Here is a 20,010-nt window from a genome sequence, read left to right on the forward strand (position 1 = left end):
ACAATATTTGCTATATACGAAAGCATATGGTGATTCTTCTAGCTGTTAAAAGGGAGCAGAAATTGCGATAAGTTTCTTATCTGAACAATCGGTTGGAAGAGATATATACTATTTATACCACCGATCCATACAATTTTTCAGACAACAATGAATGCTCTATACATAAGCCTATAGCTGTTCAACGAGTTCGGTCTAGCGTTGCCAAATGTCCCGTATTGGCCGGGACATCCCGTAGGTAGGTAGGTTGAACTGGCCGGTCCATGAGGACCTCACATAGACTGATTGAGTCCGTAGTGTTACCAGAAGTTTGTTTTAACGACCAAACTGAAAAACCCTATCAAAAACCAGGACCTATGTTATAAAATAACTCCGTCCTCTTGGCAAATACTAGAAGCTTCCTAGGACTTAAGCCACTTGCTGCTTCTAGATCTGACAGCTGTATCACTCCTAATAGCTGGAGTCTTAGCCTGGCAAGTGCAGGGCACGAGCACAGAACGTGCTCGATCGTTTCCTCCTCCAACCTGCACTTCTACACCTGCTATCACTGACCAAGCCTAATTTAAAGGCATGTGACGCCAGAAGGCAGTGTCCAGTCAGAATACCCGTCATGAGTCTACAGTCCTCTCTTTTTAATGATAGAAGCAACTGTGCTAGTCTAAGGTTGTAAGACCTACACATAATCTTCGACACTTTACAGCCCCGCGCTTGAACCCACGCCTTTTCTGCTTGGTCGATCATGTGCACCTCTCGCCTTCGCTTAATCTCGCCCAATCTAATTGGGACGTCTACGGAGCAAGCTTCAAGGGATGCGCCCTTTTTAGCTAATTCGTCCGCTTTTTCATTCCCATCTATTCCCATATGCCCTGGGACCCAATATAGATGTATGCTTCTCCCTGTCCCGATTCTCTCCAGAGACTGCTTACACTCTAACACGCATTTAGATGCTGTGCTATGCGAGATTATTGCCTTAATTGCTGCTTGACTGTCAATATAAAAGTTAACACGGTTGCAGCTTAAGCTATTCTCTTCCAGGGTTTCTACTGCTTTGGTTACGGCTAATATTTCCGCTTGGAAAACGCTACAGTAATCCGGCAGCCTGTAGGATCTGCTTAATTCCGGATCAGCGCAGTATACCGCAGACCCTACTCCTTCCACTATTTTGGAACCATCGGTGTACACATGTATCGCCTCGTCCGCCATTTGCGCACCCTTGCGCCAACCGTCCACCTCTATTGTGGCCTTAAGATCTCCCTCAAAGTGCAGGTAGGGAATCATGTAGTCTGTTCGTCTTGTGACTGAGGACGCTATACTACTATGGCCATATGGTCGGCGCTCAAGCTGCCCCTAAGCATCGAGCCTGGTTGCGGTCGTTAACGCTTTGTTCTTTGCTACCAGGTCTACAGGTGGAATGTGCAGAATGGCATACAGTGCAGCCGTCGGGGTTGTTTTCAGGGCTCCCGTAATGCAAATCATCGATAGTCTGCATACCCCCTCTAATTTTTTGAGGTATGTTGTTTTTTGTGTGGCTTTCCACCAAACAAGAACTCCATAGTATAGAATAGGGCTTACACCCGCTGTAAAAACCCAATGAGAAAGAGAGGGCGATAGGCCCCACGTACACCCCAGCATTCTTTTACATGCATAGAGTGCCGTTGAGGCCTTCTTGACCCTCTCCTCCACGTTGAGCTTCCATGACAGCTTACTGTCTAGGATGATTCCTAGATATTTTGTGCAAGGTTTCTCCTGTAAGGTCACCGCTCCTAACTTAGGCCTGGTCCAATTTGGGACCTTGGACCTCTTTGTAAACAAGACCATATCCGTCTTCTCCGCATTGACTTTCAGCCCGACATTATATGCCCAGGTATGAATATCCCGAAACGCCCGATCCATCAAAGAACTAATCGTTCGAAGGCATTTTCCACTTATGACAATTGCAACGTCATCTGCGTAAGCCGTAAGTTTTACGGGTCCCTCATCGAATTGCCTGAGCAGTTGGTTGATGACCAGTGTCCACAGCAGAGGTGATAGCACCCCTCCCTGCGGCGTGCCCCTGTCCACTGATTTCGTGGCCTCGTACAATCCCCATTGTGATGTAATCTTTCTGCAATTTAACATGCAGCCGATCCATCTGATTAAGGCAGGGTGTACTTTAATGTAATTAAGACCATCCATAATCGCCCATTTTGCAACATTATTGAAAGCCCCGGCAATGTCCAAGAAGACTCCTTATATTCCAAGGATTTCTCTATGCTTATTACCACCCTATGCAATGCGGTGTCTACCGACTTGCCTTTGGTGTACGCATGCTGTGTTGTGGAGAGCAGCTTTTCATCCACGTTGGACTTTATGTACACATCTATCAGCCTATCAAAGGTTTTGAGCAGAAATGATGTTAAGCTAATGGGTCTATAGTCTTTGGGATACACGTGACCGATCTTCCCCGCCTTTGGTAGAAAAGCTACACGAGCAGTTCTCCAAGAGTGCGGTACATGATTCAGTCTTATGCACCCATCGAGTATTATTTTAAGCCATTCCACGACCGCCCTACTTGAGACTTGTAGCATGGCCGGGAATATACCATCTGGGCCCGGCGATTTAAACTTAGAAAACGTCTTCACTGCCCCCTCGATCTTGGTATCGGTCACCAAGCCCGGCACCACTAGCTCCGTGATCGAAGTGTGAGTGATGTCTGCTGGTTCTTCTAAACCGTCCGGATTCCTCACTATCACGTGACCATTCCCCGTTCTCTTTCTTTATTAGTCCCTGGACTATGTTTCCCTTTGCTAGGACTTTTTTCAACCGTGCTGTTTCACTGGAGCACTCTATGTCCGTACAGAAACTTTTCCATGAGTTTCTCTTCGCCCTGGTAATTTCACGCTTGTAGATCCTCAGTAGATTCCTGTACTCGTCCCGACACGCTTCGCTTTCCGCGGTCTTTGCGAGTTTAAACATTTCTTTTACCTGTCTTCTTAGAAGACTCAGCTCAATGCTCCACCATGGCGGCTTTGCTTTTCCTCTGAATCTTCTTAGAGGGCAAGCTTTGTTATACGCAGTCATAAGCGTCCTTGTTAGGAATTCATTCGACTCCTCCAGTTCCTCTACATTAGCAACCTCTTTGGGTTGTCCCAGTTTCGTTTCTACATGTTTCTGGAATTTAGTCCAATTCGTTGCCCTAGGGTTTCTAAAGGTTCCTCCCTTCTCTACCCTCTTTAGTGGGATGCTGAAGCTTATATACGCATGGTCGGAGAAGGATGGTCTATCGAGAACCATCCAATCATACATTGATATATCACGCTCGGAGCTCAATGTAATATCCAGAACATTGCTGGATGTTGGACCAATGTATGTAGGAACATTTCCCCTGTTGGCTATCTGCAAATTGGTTTGCAGGATGTAACAAAATAGAGATTCGCCTCTCTCGTTCGTATCTGCTCCTCCCCACGCATTGTGGTGCGCATTTGCATCTGCGCCTATGACCAACCGCCCTTTGCGCCCTTCCTCCTGTACTAGCCTTTTGCACTCCATCGGTGGAACCTCCGCAGCATGGGCCATGTAGCAGGACGCCAGGATAAATGCCTGCTTATTCTTTTGCTCAACGGCCACCGCTACGAGATCCTCGGTGGTGTAATTAGGCAGCATATATGAATGCAGCTGTTTCCTTACCATTACTACAGCTCGCACCCGTCCTTCCGTTTATGCGTAGTAAACGCCAAACCCGCGCGCGCTAAGTCCAGAAACCTTTCCTCCCGATGAGAGCCACGGCTCCTGGATCAGCGCCACGTCAAACGAACCCTCCTCAAGGGTTAGGAGGAGTTCGCTCGACGCCACTTTACTGTGTTGGAGGTTTATCTGTAGGACTCGCAGCACTATTGGGCTGTTTGTCCCCCTCCAGCACCTTCGTCTTGACGTCGTCGTCCTCCTCTTGCCCTTTTGGTTTAGAGTATTCGAGGCCCCCTTCAGCCCCTCGTGAATGTTGTGCCGTGTGTTCCTCTGTGCGAGTCACAGCACCATTTAGCGGTTGGTCCTCTTCTAGCACGTTCGTGGTGACGTCGGGGACCTCCACCTGTCTTTTTTCCCTTAGGCTTCTGAGGTCCTTTTCGACTTCGGCCACTTCCAGCGTGTTAGGATTTTTATCCTCGGGACTTCTTTTCCTGAGTCGCATGTATATTTTGCCAGTGCCAAAGGACATTTTGCCAAGCTGCGTGTACAAAATATCCTCCGCCTGCTTGTTTATTTGGAAGATGTAGAACTGACCATCCTCGGTAGGCCGAGATACAGTAAGTACCTCCCAATCCTGTGTCGGTATGTTCGGATTCTGATTCTGCAGAAGTCGCAGTGTATCCTCCGACTTCATCACGCATGGTATCCATACCTTAACTTTTGGTACCGTGGGGATTTGCGCTTTATCCACCACCTCAAACCACGCGTTCGTGCCTTGCCTTTGGAGGTTTGGAACGACTTCCTCCAGCCACCGCAAGCTCGCGATGTTGTCGCACGCTATCATCTTCACACCATTATACCATCCCCCCGAATCAAAGGTTGGAAGGGGCTTACTTGGTTGTTCCCGCATCATCTTAAGCATTAAGCTAATAAGCTCCCTTTCCACAGATCTCCACCTTTCAGTAGTCATTTGTCCGAACGGACTGCTACGATCAACCAGCGCCACAGTCAGTGACTGCTTTGCCACATCACTCATCTTCTCGGGAAAAGCAGGAGTCTTAGTGTTATCTCCCTTTGGAACCTCCGAGAACACCGGAGTCTTCGCGTTAACTCCCTTTAGCGCCTCCGAGAAAGCCGGAGTCTTAGCGTTATCTCCCTTTGGCTTATCTCCTACTTCCGTAGTTGGAACTTCCCTCTGACTGGCAGCTTTCGAGGTAGTTGCTACCTCGCTATTGGAACCCATCTGTCTTACAGCTTTGGGCCTACTTGTCTTGTCTATGCGACTGCTCTGCCTCGCGGCTCTAGGACTGGGTCCTTTCTGCCTCTTAAAAGCAGGCTTGTCGCCTTCTGCCGAACGTTGCCTCTTCATTCTGCCATTCGACGCTTCTTCCTCCTCGTACCGGTTGCAGAACCGAGGGTTTCTCGCAGCAAACCTTTTGAACTGCCTTCGACCTACTTCTACCGCTTCATGGGCCCATTCCAAGCGCTCGATCTCCACTTCTGTTGGGTCGACCACTGCTCCCAAGCGTTGTACAATTCTTAGTGCTGCACGGTACTGCGAGAGAGCTCTTTTACTTCCTCTGCTCCGTACCCTTCTCCACTCTTCTACTCCGTTTTCATTTGTGTGCTTCTCCAACACGGAGTTCATTGAATCAGCACTACTCTCGCTCCCCGAGTCCGACGCATCGCTTAATTCGTATTTGTCGTCCTTGGATTGCGACATTCAGGTAATGAGTTGTTCATCTTGGTCGTACGACCACCTGCCCGACAAGGCGGGCTCAGCGGTCCAGTATTATATACGGGGAAAGAACCGTCCGCCACAGCAGCGCCCCTTACTGCGGTAAGGCCATAAATACTTCCCGAGATGGCCCGGTATCGGGAAGGCTCCGTTCGAATACAGCCGAATTTATCCCCTGGCTGCAAATCGTCCAATAGGCACGGTCCGCATAACACCCTGGATTAGGGGGTATTTCTCACAAATTTTAAAGTGTCCCGCCGGGAAATCCTATGTCCCAGCATTTTCACAATATCAAAATTAATAAATTATAATCTGCTACGAAACATGGCCATATTTGCGACTTCGATTGTATTGAGGTCTTTAGCATATTGCATGCAACTCCGTAAAGAAGAAAAGTTCGTCCCTACTGTGGTTCTGAATATTGTCAATCTTTGACATTTCGCACACCTATATATTCATTTTGCATGGGGAGGTGTTGTGTTTTAAAATAACGTACGAATCGTAAAATAACGTGTTTCGTTTGCTCCGCGATCTCTAAAATCTTTAAAATTTTTTCTTAGATGGATGATTTTTGTGCTAAATGCAATAAAGGCTTTGTGAGAAATTACTGACTTGTGCCATCTTCGGGTTTTTGTCAAAAAAGATTTCATAGAAACACTATGCTATGGGTTCCACTCTACGTTTCTACAGTGGATTAAATCTTACCTGCACAGAAGTAATGTTGTAAATATTGATGTTGCTTATTCGAAACCATTTTTGGCCACCTCTGGAGTTGTTGTTGTTGTTGTTGTAGCAATGCTCGCCCCACCTAATAGCCGCGACCGATCACAAATTGTCATCAATATCCTCTAACGGGAGTCCAAGGAAACTTGCCGTTTCAACAGGGGTGGACCATAAGGAAAGGGGTGTTAGAGGCGTTGGTTCCACATTACAATTAAAGAGATGGTTGGTGTCATGTGGGGACACATTGCAAGCAGGGCATACATTTTGTATGTCGGGGTTGATTCTGGATAGGTAAGAGTTTAACCTGTTACAGTATCCAGAACGAAGTTGAGCAAGAGTGACACGCGTTTCCCTGGGGAGTATGCGTTCCTCTTCTGCGAGTTCTGGATATTTTTCTTCAAGTACTGGATTCACCGGGCAATTCCCGACATAAAGGTCCGACGCCTGTCTATGGAGTTCACCAAGGACCTGCTTGTGTTTTTCCGCTTCATACGGCTGGGTTCTCAGGTGCCGTATTTCCTCAAAATGCTTACGGAGATGACTCCTTAGGCCCCTAGGCGGTGCTGGTTCGTCAATCAGATGTCTGTTGGGATGCCCAGGTTTCTGGGTATTCAACAGAAACTGTTTGGTCAGCATCTCATTTCTCTCCCTGATGGGGAGTATTCTCGCCTCATTATGCAGATGGTGATGGTGCCACCTCTGGAGTGCTCCAGGGTAGTATTCATGGCCCTTTACTATTTATCCTGTTCATTAATGACATTAGTTCTTGCTTCTCATCTACCAAATTTCTGCTGTATGCTGATGATCTCACGATCTATTCTGAGATCAGTTGTTATAAAGATGCCGTTGTTCTTCAATCTGAGATTAATAAGCTTTATAGCTGGTGCGTCAAGAACGTCTTTTCCTTAATATGTGACGTATGGTAAACTGTTGAGGCCACTTCATACCTCCTATCATATTGCAGACACTTTTCTTCGCACGACTCTTGAAGTTAAAGACTTGGGTGTATACTTCGACTCAAAGTTTAATTTTAACACTCACGTCAGCTTCACAATTTCTAATACGCTTTCAATGCTTGCATTTGTCAGACGCCATTCGGCAAACTTCTCTGACCCCTACACGCTCAAAGTTTTATATACGTCCTTTGCGCGGTCCAAACTTGAGTATGCGGCTTTCAATTGGCGACCTTTCCACGCAGTTCACATCCATCGCCTGGAGCGAGTTCAAAAAATCTTTATGCGCTTCGCGCTTACTTCATTACGATTCTCTGAACCGATTCCGTCTTATGAGTCTCGTTGCCAACTATTATCCTTACTATCCCTAAACAACCGCAGAACTCTTTTTGCCTCGTTGTTCATATTCGATATATTCACGGGCAAAATTGACTGCGGGTTGCTTCTTGGAAGACTATGCTTAAATACTCCCTGTAGAAACATACGCCGCTTTGAAATCTTTTTCATAGGGCTGAGTAGAACTGTTAACAACTCAAAAGAGCCTATTAACAGAGCCCTATCAGAAATAAATTGCTTCTCAAATGTTTTGGATATTGATTTCTCGGACTCAAAATACGCTTTTCAACTTAAACTAAAAAGTACTTAATCTGTAATAATATAAATTCTTTTTGCTCATGTGTTCCATAGCTTAATTTAAGCTGGTTTCTGTAATTTAGTCATAAGTGTCTGTAATAAACATTTTTGTTACTAAACTAAAAAAATAAATAAAATGAGTCCATAGAATATTGACATTGTGAATTCATACAAGTGGCGAATGTTTGATATACACCTTAGGGGGACTCATGTAACCATATAAATGCCTTATAAAGTGTGTAAACGTATAAATTTATCTAGTGCGTAAACGAGCTGTCAAATTTTGATTGAAAAATCATTTACACAATAGGGGAACTCATGAAAGCATATAGACTTATAAGGTGTAAAATTATATCCATTTACACACACTGTTATATGAACGCACCCAGTAATATTCTTGATAAACTTGATTTTCGATCAGCTGTATTATTGCCAAACAAAATTTTTTTGATTGTTATACAAATTTAAAAATGCCAAGATTAAGTGAAAAATCAAAACTAAAACGTCTTTACTTGTTGATGTTGGAGATTTCTGATGAAAATGCCTGCTGCAATGTCTGCAAGGTTGCATTCCTTTGAGTTTACCACGTTTATATGCTTTCATGAGTCCCCCTATTATAACTTTACGTATACTGGCCTTTACCAATATTACAAACTCAATGGGTCAAATAAGTCGAGGGCTTAGAAATTGGGTAGTGACACCCTTTTTGGGACATTTTCGAGACTAATACGGGATCATTTCTGGTTAGTTTTCGGGATCCCGACGAGGTAATTTCGGGACTATTAGGGTATCATTTGGGGACCTTTCCAGCATCATTTCTGGATGGTTTTCGGGATCCCATCGGGATTATTTCGGGATCATTTGGGGTTTCTTCCGGCATTATTTCTGGATGGTTTTCGGGATCCGGTCGGGGTAATTTCAGGACTTTTTCGGGATCAATTTGAGTACCTTCCGACACCATTGCTCGATGGCTTTCGTATGACCCCGACGGGTAATTTCGGGACTTTTTTGATATCATTTTGGGACCCTTCCGGGATCACTTCTGTATAGTTTTCGGTATCCGTCCAGGATCCCGTCGGTGTTATTTTGGGTCATTTTCGCTACTAATACGGGATCATTTGGGGACCTTTCCGGAATCATTTCTGGATAGTTTTCGGGATCCGTCCGGGATACCGACGGGGTCATTTCGGGACTATTAGGGCATCATTTGGGGACCTTTCCAGCATCATTTCTGGATGGTTTTCGGGATCCATCCGGGATCCCTTCGGGATCATTTAAAGGCTATTTCGGGATCATTTGGGGTATCTTCCGGCATCATTTCTGGATTGTTTTCGGGAACCGTTCGGGATCCCGTCGGGGTAATTTCAGTACTTTTTCGGGATCATTTGGGGTACCTTCCGGTATCGTTGCTAGATGGTTTTCGTATGACCCCGACGGGTAATTTCGGGACTATTTCTGTATAGTTTTCGGGATCCGTCCGGGATTGCGTCGGTGTTATTTTGGACATTTTCGCGACTAATACGGGATCATTTGGGGACCTTTCTGGAATCATTTCTGGATAGTTTTCGGGATCCGTCCAGGATACCGACGGGGTCACTTCGGGACTATTAGGTGATCATTTGGGGACCTTTCCGGCATCATTTCTGGATGGTTTCCGGGATCCGTCCGGCATACCGACGGGGTCATTTCGGGTCTATTAGGGCATCATTTGGGGACCTTTCCAGCATAATTTCTGGATGGTGTTCGGGATCAACCCGGTATCCCTTCGGAATCAATTCAAGGCTATTTCGGGATCATTTGGGGTATCTTCCGGCATCATTTCTGGATGGTTTTCGGAAACCGTCCGGGATCCCGTCGGGGTAATTTCAGTACTTTTTCGGGATGATTTGGGGTACCTTCCGGCATCATTCCTAGATAGTTTTCGAATAACCCCGACGGGTAATTTCGGGACTTTTTCGAGATCATTTTGGGACCCTTCCGGGATCATTTCTGTAAGGTTTTCGGGATCCGTCCGGGATCGCGTCGGTGTTATTTTGGGACATTTTCGCGACTAATACGGGATCATTTGGGGACCTTTCCGGAATCATTTCTGGATAGTTTTCGGGTTCCATCCGAGATCCCGACGGGGTAATATACCGGCATCAATTCTGGATGGTTTTCGGTATCTGTTCGGGAACCCGTCGGGGTCATTTCGGGACTTTTTCGGGATTATTTGGGGTTCTTTCCGGCATAATTTCTGGATGGTTTTCGGGATCCTTCCGGCATCTCGTCAGGATTATTTCGGGACCCTGCTGGGATAATTTTTGAACGATTTTCGGGATACGTCCGGGATCCCGCCGGGCATCATTTCTGGATAGTTTTCGGGTTCCGTCCGGGATCCCGACGGGGTAATTTCGGGACTATACCGGCATCATTTCGAGACTTTTTCGGGATCATTTGGGGTCCCTTCCGGCATAATTTCTGGATGGTTCTCGGGATCCCCTGTGGGCCATTTCGGGATCGTTTGGGGTCCCTTCCGGCATCATTTCTGGATGGTTTTCGGAATACGTCAGGGATCCCGTCGGGGCGATTTCGGGACTTTATCGTGAGTAATACAGGATCATTTGGGGCCCCTTTCGGCATCATTTCTGGATGGTTTTCGGGATCCGTCCGGGTAATTTCGGGACTTTTTCGAGATCTTTTGGGACCCTTCCGGGATCATTTCTGTATAGTTTCGGTGTTATTTTGGGACATTTTCGCGACTACTACGGGATCATTTGGGGACCTTTCCGGAATCATTTCTGGCTAGTTTTCGGGATCCGTCCGGGACCACGTTAGGGTCATTTCGGAACTATTAGGGGAAAAAAATTTAAGTACTTAAAATCGTCACATTTTTGTCTGTATGAACATAAAGATATGTTGCATTCGTGAAAAATAGTGTCAAGCAAGCTTCAAAAAATTGTAGTAGGACACTTTTACCACTCACTACAGCAGAATGTGTTAAACTACCACTGTGTATTTTGTGTGCTTAAATTATATTAGTTTGTGGTGTGGTGGAAGTGTCCTACCAGAATTTTGTGGATCTCCGCTGCTTTCCGCTGAAGTTCGCGCATGCAACATCTTTATGTTCAAAAGTCTTTGTTGGACTATTCTTGCGTCTTTGGCTGCTGCTTGATTGCTTGTTCAGTTGTATTTACCTGGCTGTTCTATGCTGTAGAGGTTTACGCCGATCACTATATCGGCGGCGGCGGCGTGGGCGGCGTGCCGGTGTTTTTACATTAAAAAGCTAGATTTTTCTATTAAGAAAAAAATTATATTTAGGAAAGGTTTTGTTTGTATGTATTGAGGAAATCACCGTTTGAGCCATTTCGGAAAGACCCGGGGTTTTTGCCTCAAAATCTTGTGGATCGTTCAGATAATTGCAGGAGCAGCTCCTTGCGGAGGAACTGTCCTTCATGCACATACTGTAGGGAGGCTTCGAACCCAACCCCGGTCTAAGGGAATGGTACTGCTGAGTCTGCCGAAAAAAATTTAAGTACTTAAAATGATCACAGATTTGTCTGTATGTCTCGTACAAAGCGTAGTTTCACCGAAGGAGATGTTCTGGTCTAACTCCTAATATTCGTCACGATTTATTTCAATTATTTGTGACCCCTTGCTGGTCACGCATTGTTGAATAACTGAATTATATATTTAACCCTGTGTTTCTCAAGCTCTTTAAACCCTGCATTTGTTTAATATGCAATGTACGTCATACATCCGTTCTTTTTATACAATAAACTTACTTAACCAACAACAGGTTATGGGCCGCATGCCACGCGTTTTTAGTTTTCTTTAAAAATGAACACGCCATCTACCTCATTAGTTTATCCCGTAGAAAGATTACGAGGTCGCGAAAACTTTGATACGTGGAAAAGGCAAGCTAAATCCTGCCTCGTCATCAAAGGCTGTTGGAAGGTGGTAGAGACAGGTGTATTATCGGATAAAGACAACGAAAAAAATGAACGTGCCTTAGCGGAAATTACGCTGATGATTGACCCGTCTAACTTCGGTCACATAGCATCTGCTTCGACGGCAAAGGAGGAATGGGACTCTTTGCTAAATGCATATGAGGACAATGGATTGACAAGAAAAGTAGAACTGTTGAAACAGTTGGTCAATATCAAGCTGGAAAATCATAGTTCGATACAAGAGTATGTAAACGAACTTGTTATGATTGCTTTGAAAGTCCGAAATGCTGGTTTGAATATAGACGATGAGTTGGCTGCATCTCTCATGCTAGCGGGTCTTCCGGACGATTTTAGACCATTAGTAATGGCTGTGGAAAATTCGAAAGAAAAGCTTACCGTTGATATGGTGAAAAATCTTTTGCTTCAAGATGCAAAATTTGATAGCGGTTCGACAAAAATTAACGCATTTCATACAAAGAACATCAAACGAAAAAATTTAAGATGTCATACATGTAAAGAGATAGGCCATTTCTCACGAAATTGTCCCAATAAAAGAAGAGACAGCGCAAAGAAAAAAGAAGCTCTCTTTGCATCCAGCATGAAATCATACGCGAAAACAACACGTACAAAAGTAAAAGAATATATGCACAACACCAACGCACAGTGGTACATAGACTCTGGCGCAACGAATCATATGACAAATAATAATGTTGTTTTACATAACGAAAGAAGTACAAATAACAAAGTAATTGTTGTTGCGAATAACAGCGAGCTTTCCGTAGAAAAAATGGGAGATGTTGAAATGCGAACTTTCGGCGAAAAATTGCAACAAAGCGTAACTGTCAAAAATGTCGAACATGTGCCAGGCTTATGCGCAAATTTGCTGTCAGTAAGTCAAATCACGAAAACAGGAAAAATAGTAATTTTTGATGAAAGCAAGTGTAAAATTCTTGATAGAAATAATAAATTAATCGCCACTGCAACTTGTGAAGATGGACTTTACCGAATGGATTGTGAAATTGATCTAAAACAACCAAGCGTGTTAATAGTTAAAGATAATTCAAGTTTGTGGCACCGTAGATTAGCGCATATTTGTGACAGCAGCATGATTAGCGTGAAGAATTCTTGCACAGGTGTAGTGTTGGACAAAGGTAAGTCCGATACATGTAAAGTTTGCGTGAAAGGTAAACAAACACGAAGGCCAAATAAAGAAGCTGGTACACGAGCTGAAGGTTTGCTTGAATTGATACATTCCGACGTTGTTGGACCATTCAAACGCAAATCATTTTCAGGCGCTCGATTTATGCTAACCTTTGTAGACGATTATTCGCGCAAAGTATTTATCTATCCTCTCAAAAATAAGTCCGACGCGTTCAACAAATTTGTAGAGTTCAAAACAGCGGTAGAAAATCAATGCTCGAAGAAAATAAAATCGTTGCGTACAGATAACGGCAGCGAGTACGTAAATAAAATGTTTAACGATTTCTTGGTGAGACATGGTATTTTACATCAAAAAACTTTCCCTTATGCGCCCGAGCAGAACGGCGTCGCTGAACGCATGAACCGCACGATTGTAGAGCGCATTCGGTGTATGCTTATTGATAGCAGCCTCAATGAAAGTTTCTGGGCAGAAGCTGCTGTAACAGCTGCTTATATCGTAAATAGAGTACCATGTAGGGGTTATATTCGAACTCCTGAAGAAATTTGGTCTGGTAGAAAACCTGATTTGAGTCGTTTACGCGTTTTCGGTTGCACAGCAATGGTGCATATAAGTAAAGAAAAACGACACAAGTTATACCCAAAATCTCTTGAGTGTATCATGGTGGGCTATAGTGCTGAAAGCAAAGCATATCGGTTATACAACCCTAAGAAGCGAGAAATCATAGTAAGCAGAGATGTAGTGTTTCTTGAAAATGAACGTAACTCATGCAATCAGAGTCCGGTAGATCATTATTATCCGATGTTAGTAGAACCAGAGAGTGCAAATTCTGGGGGCGATGCTAGTGGTGAAGAACTTGCACCTGTAATTGAAAATAGCAACGCAGATTGTCAGAATGAGTGTTTTAATGAATTTGAAAACGACAACAAGTTGCGAACGAACACAAGCTGCGTAAATGAAAAACCTAATGAAACCGATTGTGCGGTGAACACAATTGCAAATTATGAGGGCACAAAATCAGAAGATGACTCTGACGGTAGAAGCTGTGAGGAAGAAACAGCCGAAAGTGCTGAAGTTCGCAGATCTGAGAGGCTCTTGAAAAAAAACCCCTCAGTCGTATAACCTTTGTGCTATGCAGCTGGTCTCTAATGACCCTGAAACGTTTGAAGAAGCCGTAGCTGCTTCAAATGATTGGAACACGGCTATGCAAAGTGAAATTGAGTCACTAATGGCGAACGATACTTGGGAGCTTGTTGAATTACCTCCAGGAAGAAAAGCAATAGCTTCTAAGTGGGTCTTCAAGACAAAGCGGAATGAAAACGGTGCTGCAATTCGTAGAAAAGCTAGGCTTGTAGCTAAAGGGTGAGGGCATAGAAACTTTTGCTCCGGTTGTACGGTATGAATCTTTAAGATTTCTTATAGCATTGGCTATTAAGTACAATATGCTAATCCATCAAATGGATGCCGTGTCGGCATACCTCAACGGTACACTGAAAGAGGAGGTGTTTATGACCCAACCACAAGGGTTTAGAGATGGGTCAGGCAAGGTGTGCAAGTTGCGTAAAGCTATTTATGGACTAAAGCAGTCTGGGCGAGTGTGGAATGAAACACTAAATAATGAGCTGCTCCAAATAGAACTTAATAGAAGCGAAGTTGACCAATGCGTTTACTATAAAATCACCGATAGTTATATGATATACATGGCAATTTACGTAGATGATGTTTTGATATTTTCAAATGATGTGAAGCAGATCGATTCCCTGAAAGAAAGCCTCGCTAAGAAATTTGCAATGAAAGACATGGGAGAAGCTTCTTCGGTTTTAGGTATCCGAATCACGCGCTCATCACATTCAATTAAGATTGATCAATCGCAGTTCATAAGTGACGTGCTGGATCGCTTCGGTATGGCTGACTGTAACCCGGTAACAACACCATTCGACTATAATCAAAAGCTTTCCATTGCAATGTGCCCGAAAGAAGAGAGCGAAAAACATATGATGGCTAAAACACCATACATGCAAGCAATCGGTTGTTTGTTGTTTGCGGCACAGGTAACAAGACCAGACATATGCTACAGCGTGAACGTGTTGAGTAGGTACAGTACAAATCCCGGCAGGCCACATTGGGAAGCTGTTAAGCGATTGATGAGATATTTAAAAGGTACCATCGATCTAGGGTTAGAGTACACGAAGCAGCCGGAAGGTCACATCACTGGTTATTGTGATGCTGATTGGGCTGGAGATATAGATGGTAGGCGTTCAACTACTGGGTACATTTTTTCATTCCAATCTGGGGCTATAGCTTGGGCAACGAAAAGACAAAAGACAATAGCACTTTCATCAACGGAGGCGGAGTTTATGTCTGTAGTTGCTGCAATCCAAGAATCAATTTGGCTGAGGCGAATGGAAAGCGAGCTCGTACCACATCATGTTTATTGCTTGCCTTTATATTGTGACAACAAAAGTGCCATCTTGGTGGCGCAAAATAACTCATATTCGTCACGCACTAAACATATTGATATTAAGGCAAAATTTATCCGTCAACAGATAGAAAATAAAGCTGTAGAATTAAAATATATACCCACCAATGAAATGTTAGCAGACATCCTGACTAAAGGCATAACTGCGCAAAAATTGAAATATTTGACAGATAAGTTCGGCCTAAAATAATATTGCTAAATGAATTGAATAATTAAATGAATATGTATGTAAATTAAAAGCATGAGCAACTTCAAGTTTTGCAATAACTAATTCAGGGAAGCTGTTGAATAACTGAATTATATATTTAACCCTGTGTTTCTCATGCTCTTTATACCCTGCATTTGTTTAATATGCAATGTACGTCATACATCCGTTCTTTTTATACAATAAACTTACTTAACCAACAACAAAGGCGACTTACGCTTTCTATTAATGATCTTTTAAAACTCATGGCTCTCGTGGCACAGTTTAAACGATTAGCACCAACGCTGGCCTATTGTTGATCACGGCAAAAGGCGCCTCTAGTTTTAAGAGCTATAATTACCGATGTGCGGACAGTAGTAATCCTATCCACTACCAGTCACTACCACGCCCCCTAGCCCTCACACCACATGCCAGCACAGAAGCTATAGGACTGCGATTTCGAACTCATGCCTTCGTCGACGTCACTTTTCTAGAAGGTCTAGTTGTAACTCCGAAGACTTTCCAACATGTTTTTTTTTCGCGCCATGCTGCCGAGGTGGTGTGATGGTGTGCTCCGCCTACCACACCGAAGGGGTTCACGCCCCGGGTAAAGCAACATCAAAATTGTAGAAAAGAGCTTTTTCAATTAGAAGAAATTTTTTTTAACGAGGTCGACCCTCGGCAGTGTTTGGCAAGCATTCCGAGTGTACTCTACCATAAAAAGCTCTCAGTGAAAACTCATGTGCCTTGCAGATGCCGTTCGGGGTCGGCATAAAACAAGTACGTCCCGTTCCGCCAATTTGTAAAAAGACTAAAAGGGGCACGACGCAAATTGGCCTAAAATCTTTTCGAAGGTTATCGCGTCTTACATTTATTTGTTTATGCTGCCGAGCACTACCAGAGAAACACCTTAAAACGTTAGGGAGTAACTATTCGGTCAAGGATGCCGCCCTCGAAATTCTAAGCAGTCCAAGTAGATAATTATTGCGTAACTTATAGGTGAAAATAGGATAATCCTACATAATTTAAATTACACAAAGGCCCTGGATAAATTTTTTTTTAAATGTAGACCAAAATTCGCAGCCGTTTGTGTTCGAAACTTTGATTTCAATAGTCTTCGTTAAACCAAAGCTATATTTCAGAATGAAAGTCGACCGAAAGAATTTAATGTTAGGCTCAGTCCAAACTGTTGTTTTCCTGCCTTTTGATACAAGAATTTCATTATAAATAACCGCGTAGCTTCAGTTTTTAGACTAGTTCGACTGTCTTGGGAAAGCCTTTGCTTCACAACTTTGAGCGTTCTTGCGAAGGACAAAGCCTCACCTGGTTAAAATGTGTGCCTACGTATTCACGTATGTAACAGGATCCGTAACGTGTAGGTTATATTTAAACTTGATTGGATAAACAATGTGATTCACACCACTGGGCTAGTTGGGGATATGACCGCCAACTTTAGGAAGTGTCAAACCAAGAGACTTGGGTATTGAATGATGAAGTGTGAAATCAAAATTAACATTAACATTTAACGCTATTTTAAAGCTACACAAATACACAACAGATGTTTGAATATAAGGCCAAGTGATTTATCAAACCCTTCTCATAAGTACATATGTATGTATATCCTTAACTTAAGTATGCGGTGAATCATTTCAAAGGAGTGTTTAAACCCCTGGAACCCACTAAAGGATTTTTCATCACTGATTTCGCTTATTATTTTAGCCAATCGGAATATAGAATTTTTGAAAAAAACGGCACTTTTTCTGGTAAATTGATTTTTTACCAACTTCAGGACAATTTTAAAACATGTTCGACTTGGGTCATTTTATTTGAATTTTTTTTTAAATTATACAAAGTGAGCATTTAAATTTTGCTTTGTTTTAATAACTTGGTTAATTGGGTGATGCAAAACCATGTTAAGCTGACATTGAAAGCGACTGTTTTTTATTACTTTTGAATGGGTTAAAAAAAATAAATTTCGCAATTGGATTCCTATAACTGGCAGTGATGCGCATCCGTTGATACCACCTTCCACCATATCGGACCAATTTTTGACATGAACAATAAATGGCCTAGACAGTCTTAAATAAGTAGAAAATATAGTAACGCGCCGAACGCCGCCGCCGCGCCGATATTTTTGACATTCGGCGGCGGCGTGCGAAAAACGACGAATATCGGTGGCGTATATCTATAGGGGGCTTTCTATAAATCAGAGACAATTTTAAGGTAGAGATGCTGAAGGGAAGAAAAATAGTATGAAGCAAACTTCACATAATTCTAGTGTAGAGGTCTCTAGGGTTGGGTTATCTCGCAAGGTCACGTTCTCTTGCTAGGTTTGCAGCTTCGGCCGAGAAGTGCGGTTTGATTTCAGGTATTTCACCGGCCGGAATGAATAGCGTCGAAGCTGAACTGATGGCTTTCGTTAACAAGAACTTAGCACATGTGATGTACATAGGCTGCTAAATTGCGTTTTTAAACCCAACTTTTATATGAGAAGCAACAGCAAAGCATTCATGAGAGGTTTCAAATCATAGTACGTTCGATGAAAAAGACCTTGTGAATTGCCTAAATGTGTTTTTTCCACAATATCTTAATTATTTTGGGACTGAAAACTTAAAAAATAATATCCAGTGCTTCTTATTTATATTTTTGTCAAGCTATTCTTAAAAATAAGAATGAATTGTAGTTAATACACGTAGCCACTATTTAGCATATTTCCATAATCCGATCCACCATTTAAGAGATGTTGCGATGTAAAAAATTGTTTTCGATCACGGATCGTATAACACGATACCGGCCCTGGATTCCGTGCTTTACGGAGTCATTAACCTTAATATAAGATCACAGTCTACGGAGTTTATGAATGCCATTTTACCTATTTACTTTCAATTTAGCCTCTTCTTCCCTTAAAGCTGCCATATTTCGCTCACGCGTCTCTGTATCTTCGTCTTTATGCGTAGTTGAGTGTAACCGTAGCTCCGAAGCCAAACGAAAAGCTAAGGGACAAGATTCACATCTATAAATATTATCACCAATATGAATACGTAAATGCTTATTCAGTAGGTCTTTTGTCGTAAAGCACCGTTCGCAGTATTTGCATTTATATGGTTTTTCACCGGTATGAGTACGCATATGATGGCTTAGGGTCCCAGCTTGTGCAAATCTATTTAATACACGCAGAAAATAAAGTTAGTACAAATTTGGTGAAATATATTAGGACGACGTTTTTTATGATAACTTACCGCTTTTCACAAAAATCACATATATGGGGCTTTTCGTCGCTATGAATTAGTTTATGTAGTTTTAAGGCCGATTTTCTTTTAAACTGTTTGCCACAAATATCGCACGGGTATTGGTAGTTCTGTATGTTTTTGTATCTGAAAAAATAAAAAAAAAACACAAGTAATCAAGACAATCAAAAAGACGTGTTTATTTTTTGATATTAAATCGAAGAAAGGATTTGAATTTTGTAACTAAACTAACAATTTTTTGGCTACTAAAAAGTCGAGTATGTTCCAATTTAAACACGGTCTTAAAACTTTTTAGTATTTTTAGGCCCACTTGCTGAACGGCAAATTATTTTTTAGCTCAGAGCTAATTTCAACAAGTAAGGAAGGCTAAGTTCGGGTGTAACCGAACATTACATACTCAGCTGAAAAAAATGAACCTAGGGTAACCCTGGAATGTGCTTGTATGACATGGGTATCAAATGGAAGGTATTGTAACGAATTTAGTGCAATTCCTCTTATTTGCAACCCTCTGCTAACGTTCGAATCACTAAACTGTTGAATAAATAACTCCAATATTCGATAATGCAAAATGGTCTTTATTAGACTACTTTCAAAATAACACTTCTGTTGCTCGACAGATAGCGTGCTTAAATCAAACTGACGTTGCTCACCGCTGCTTGTATGGACATATGTGTAGACATAATGATTAATTTGGTTATGTTCATACAAGTCACTGCTCAGTATCGGCTTAGAGATGATAGTACCCCTTAGTGTTGCTAATATTCGTCACACTGCCCTCCACCTAAGTCTGAACGTCCCGATCAGACAAATCTCTCAATCTCAACGCTGCCAGCATCTCCAAATGAACCACTCTTCTATTTCGTGGTTTCCCAATGGTTTGTATGCGGTAGATAGTATCACTGATCTTCTTCACAACTTTGTACGGGCCTTCCCAACTGCACCGAAATTTGGATAGAACACCTTTCCGCCGGTGAGGGTTGTATAGCAGTACCAAATCTCCCTCCCGGAACGCTTCCGAATTAAAGTTCTTGTCGTACCTGTATTTCATCTTACTACTCATTACCCTGGGCCGCTCCCTCACATTCTGTTCTTCGGCCAATGAAGAACTACTTCGCAGAGTTTGCTCTTGACGGATTGATTTTGCATCATCAGTATCGTCTTGACGTTTCACAACAGTAGTGCGCGCTGGCTTGAAACCACCCTTGCATTCTTTCTGAAAAATTCTTTCAGTCGTTTTAGTGCGTATATTAGGGTTTGTCAATGTCAGTGTTTTTCTCGCAGGTACCTTCGACTTTGATTTGTTT

General features: G+C 42.8%; 1 protein-coding gene across 1 annotated transcript in view; it reads right to left on the reverse strand.

Annotated features, from left to right (window-relative positions):
• LOC137248415 (uncharacterized) overlaps positions 1–20,010 on the reverse strand; it is a 277,648-nt gene that overhangs the window by 221,648 nt on the left and 35,990 nt on the right. The window contains exons 6-7 of the mRNA XM_067779354.1: positions 18,698–18,832; positions 18,331–18,618 (exon numbers count right to left, since the gene is read on the reverse strand). Of these exons, the coding sequence (XP_067635455.1) occupies positions 18,331–18,618; positions 18,698–18,832 (423 nt within the window). The remainder of the gene's footprint in view (positions 1–18,330; positions 18,619–18,697; positions 18,833–20,010) is intronic.

This window comes from Eurosta solidaginis, chromosome 4 (assembly GCF_040869045.1).
Source record: "Eurosta solidaginis isolate ZX-2024a chromosome 4, ASM4086904v1, whole genome shotgun sequence".
Lineage (NCBI taxonomy): Eukaryota > Metazoa > Arthropoda > Insecta > Diptera > Tephritidae > Eurosta > Eurosta solidaginis.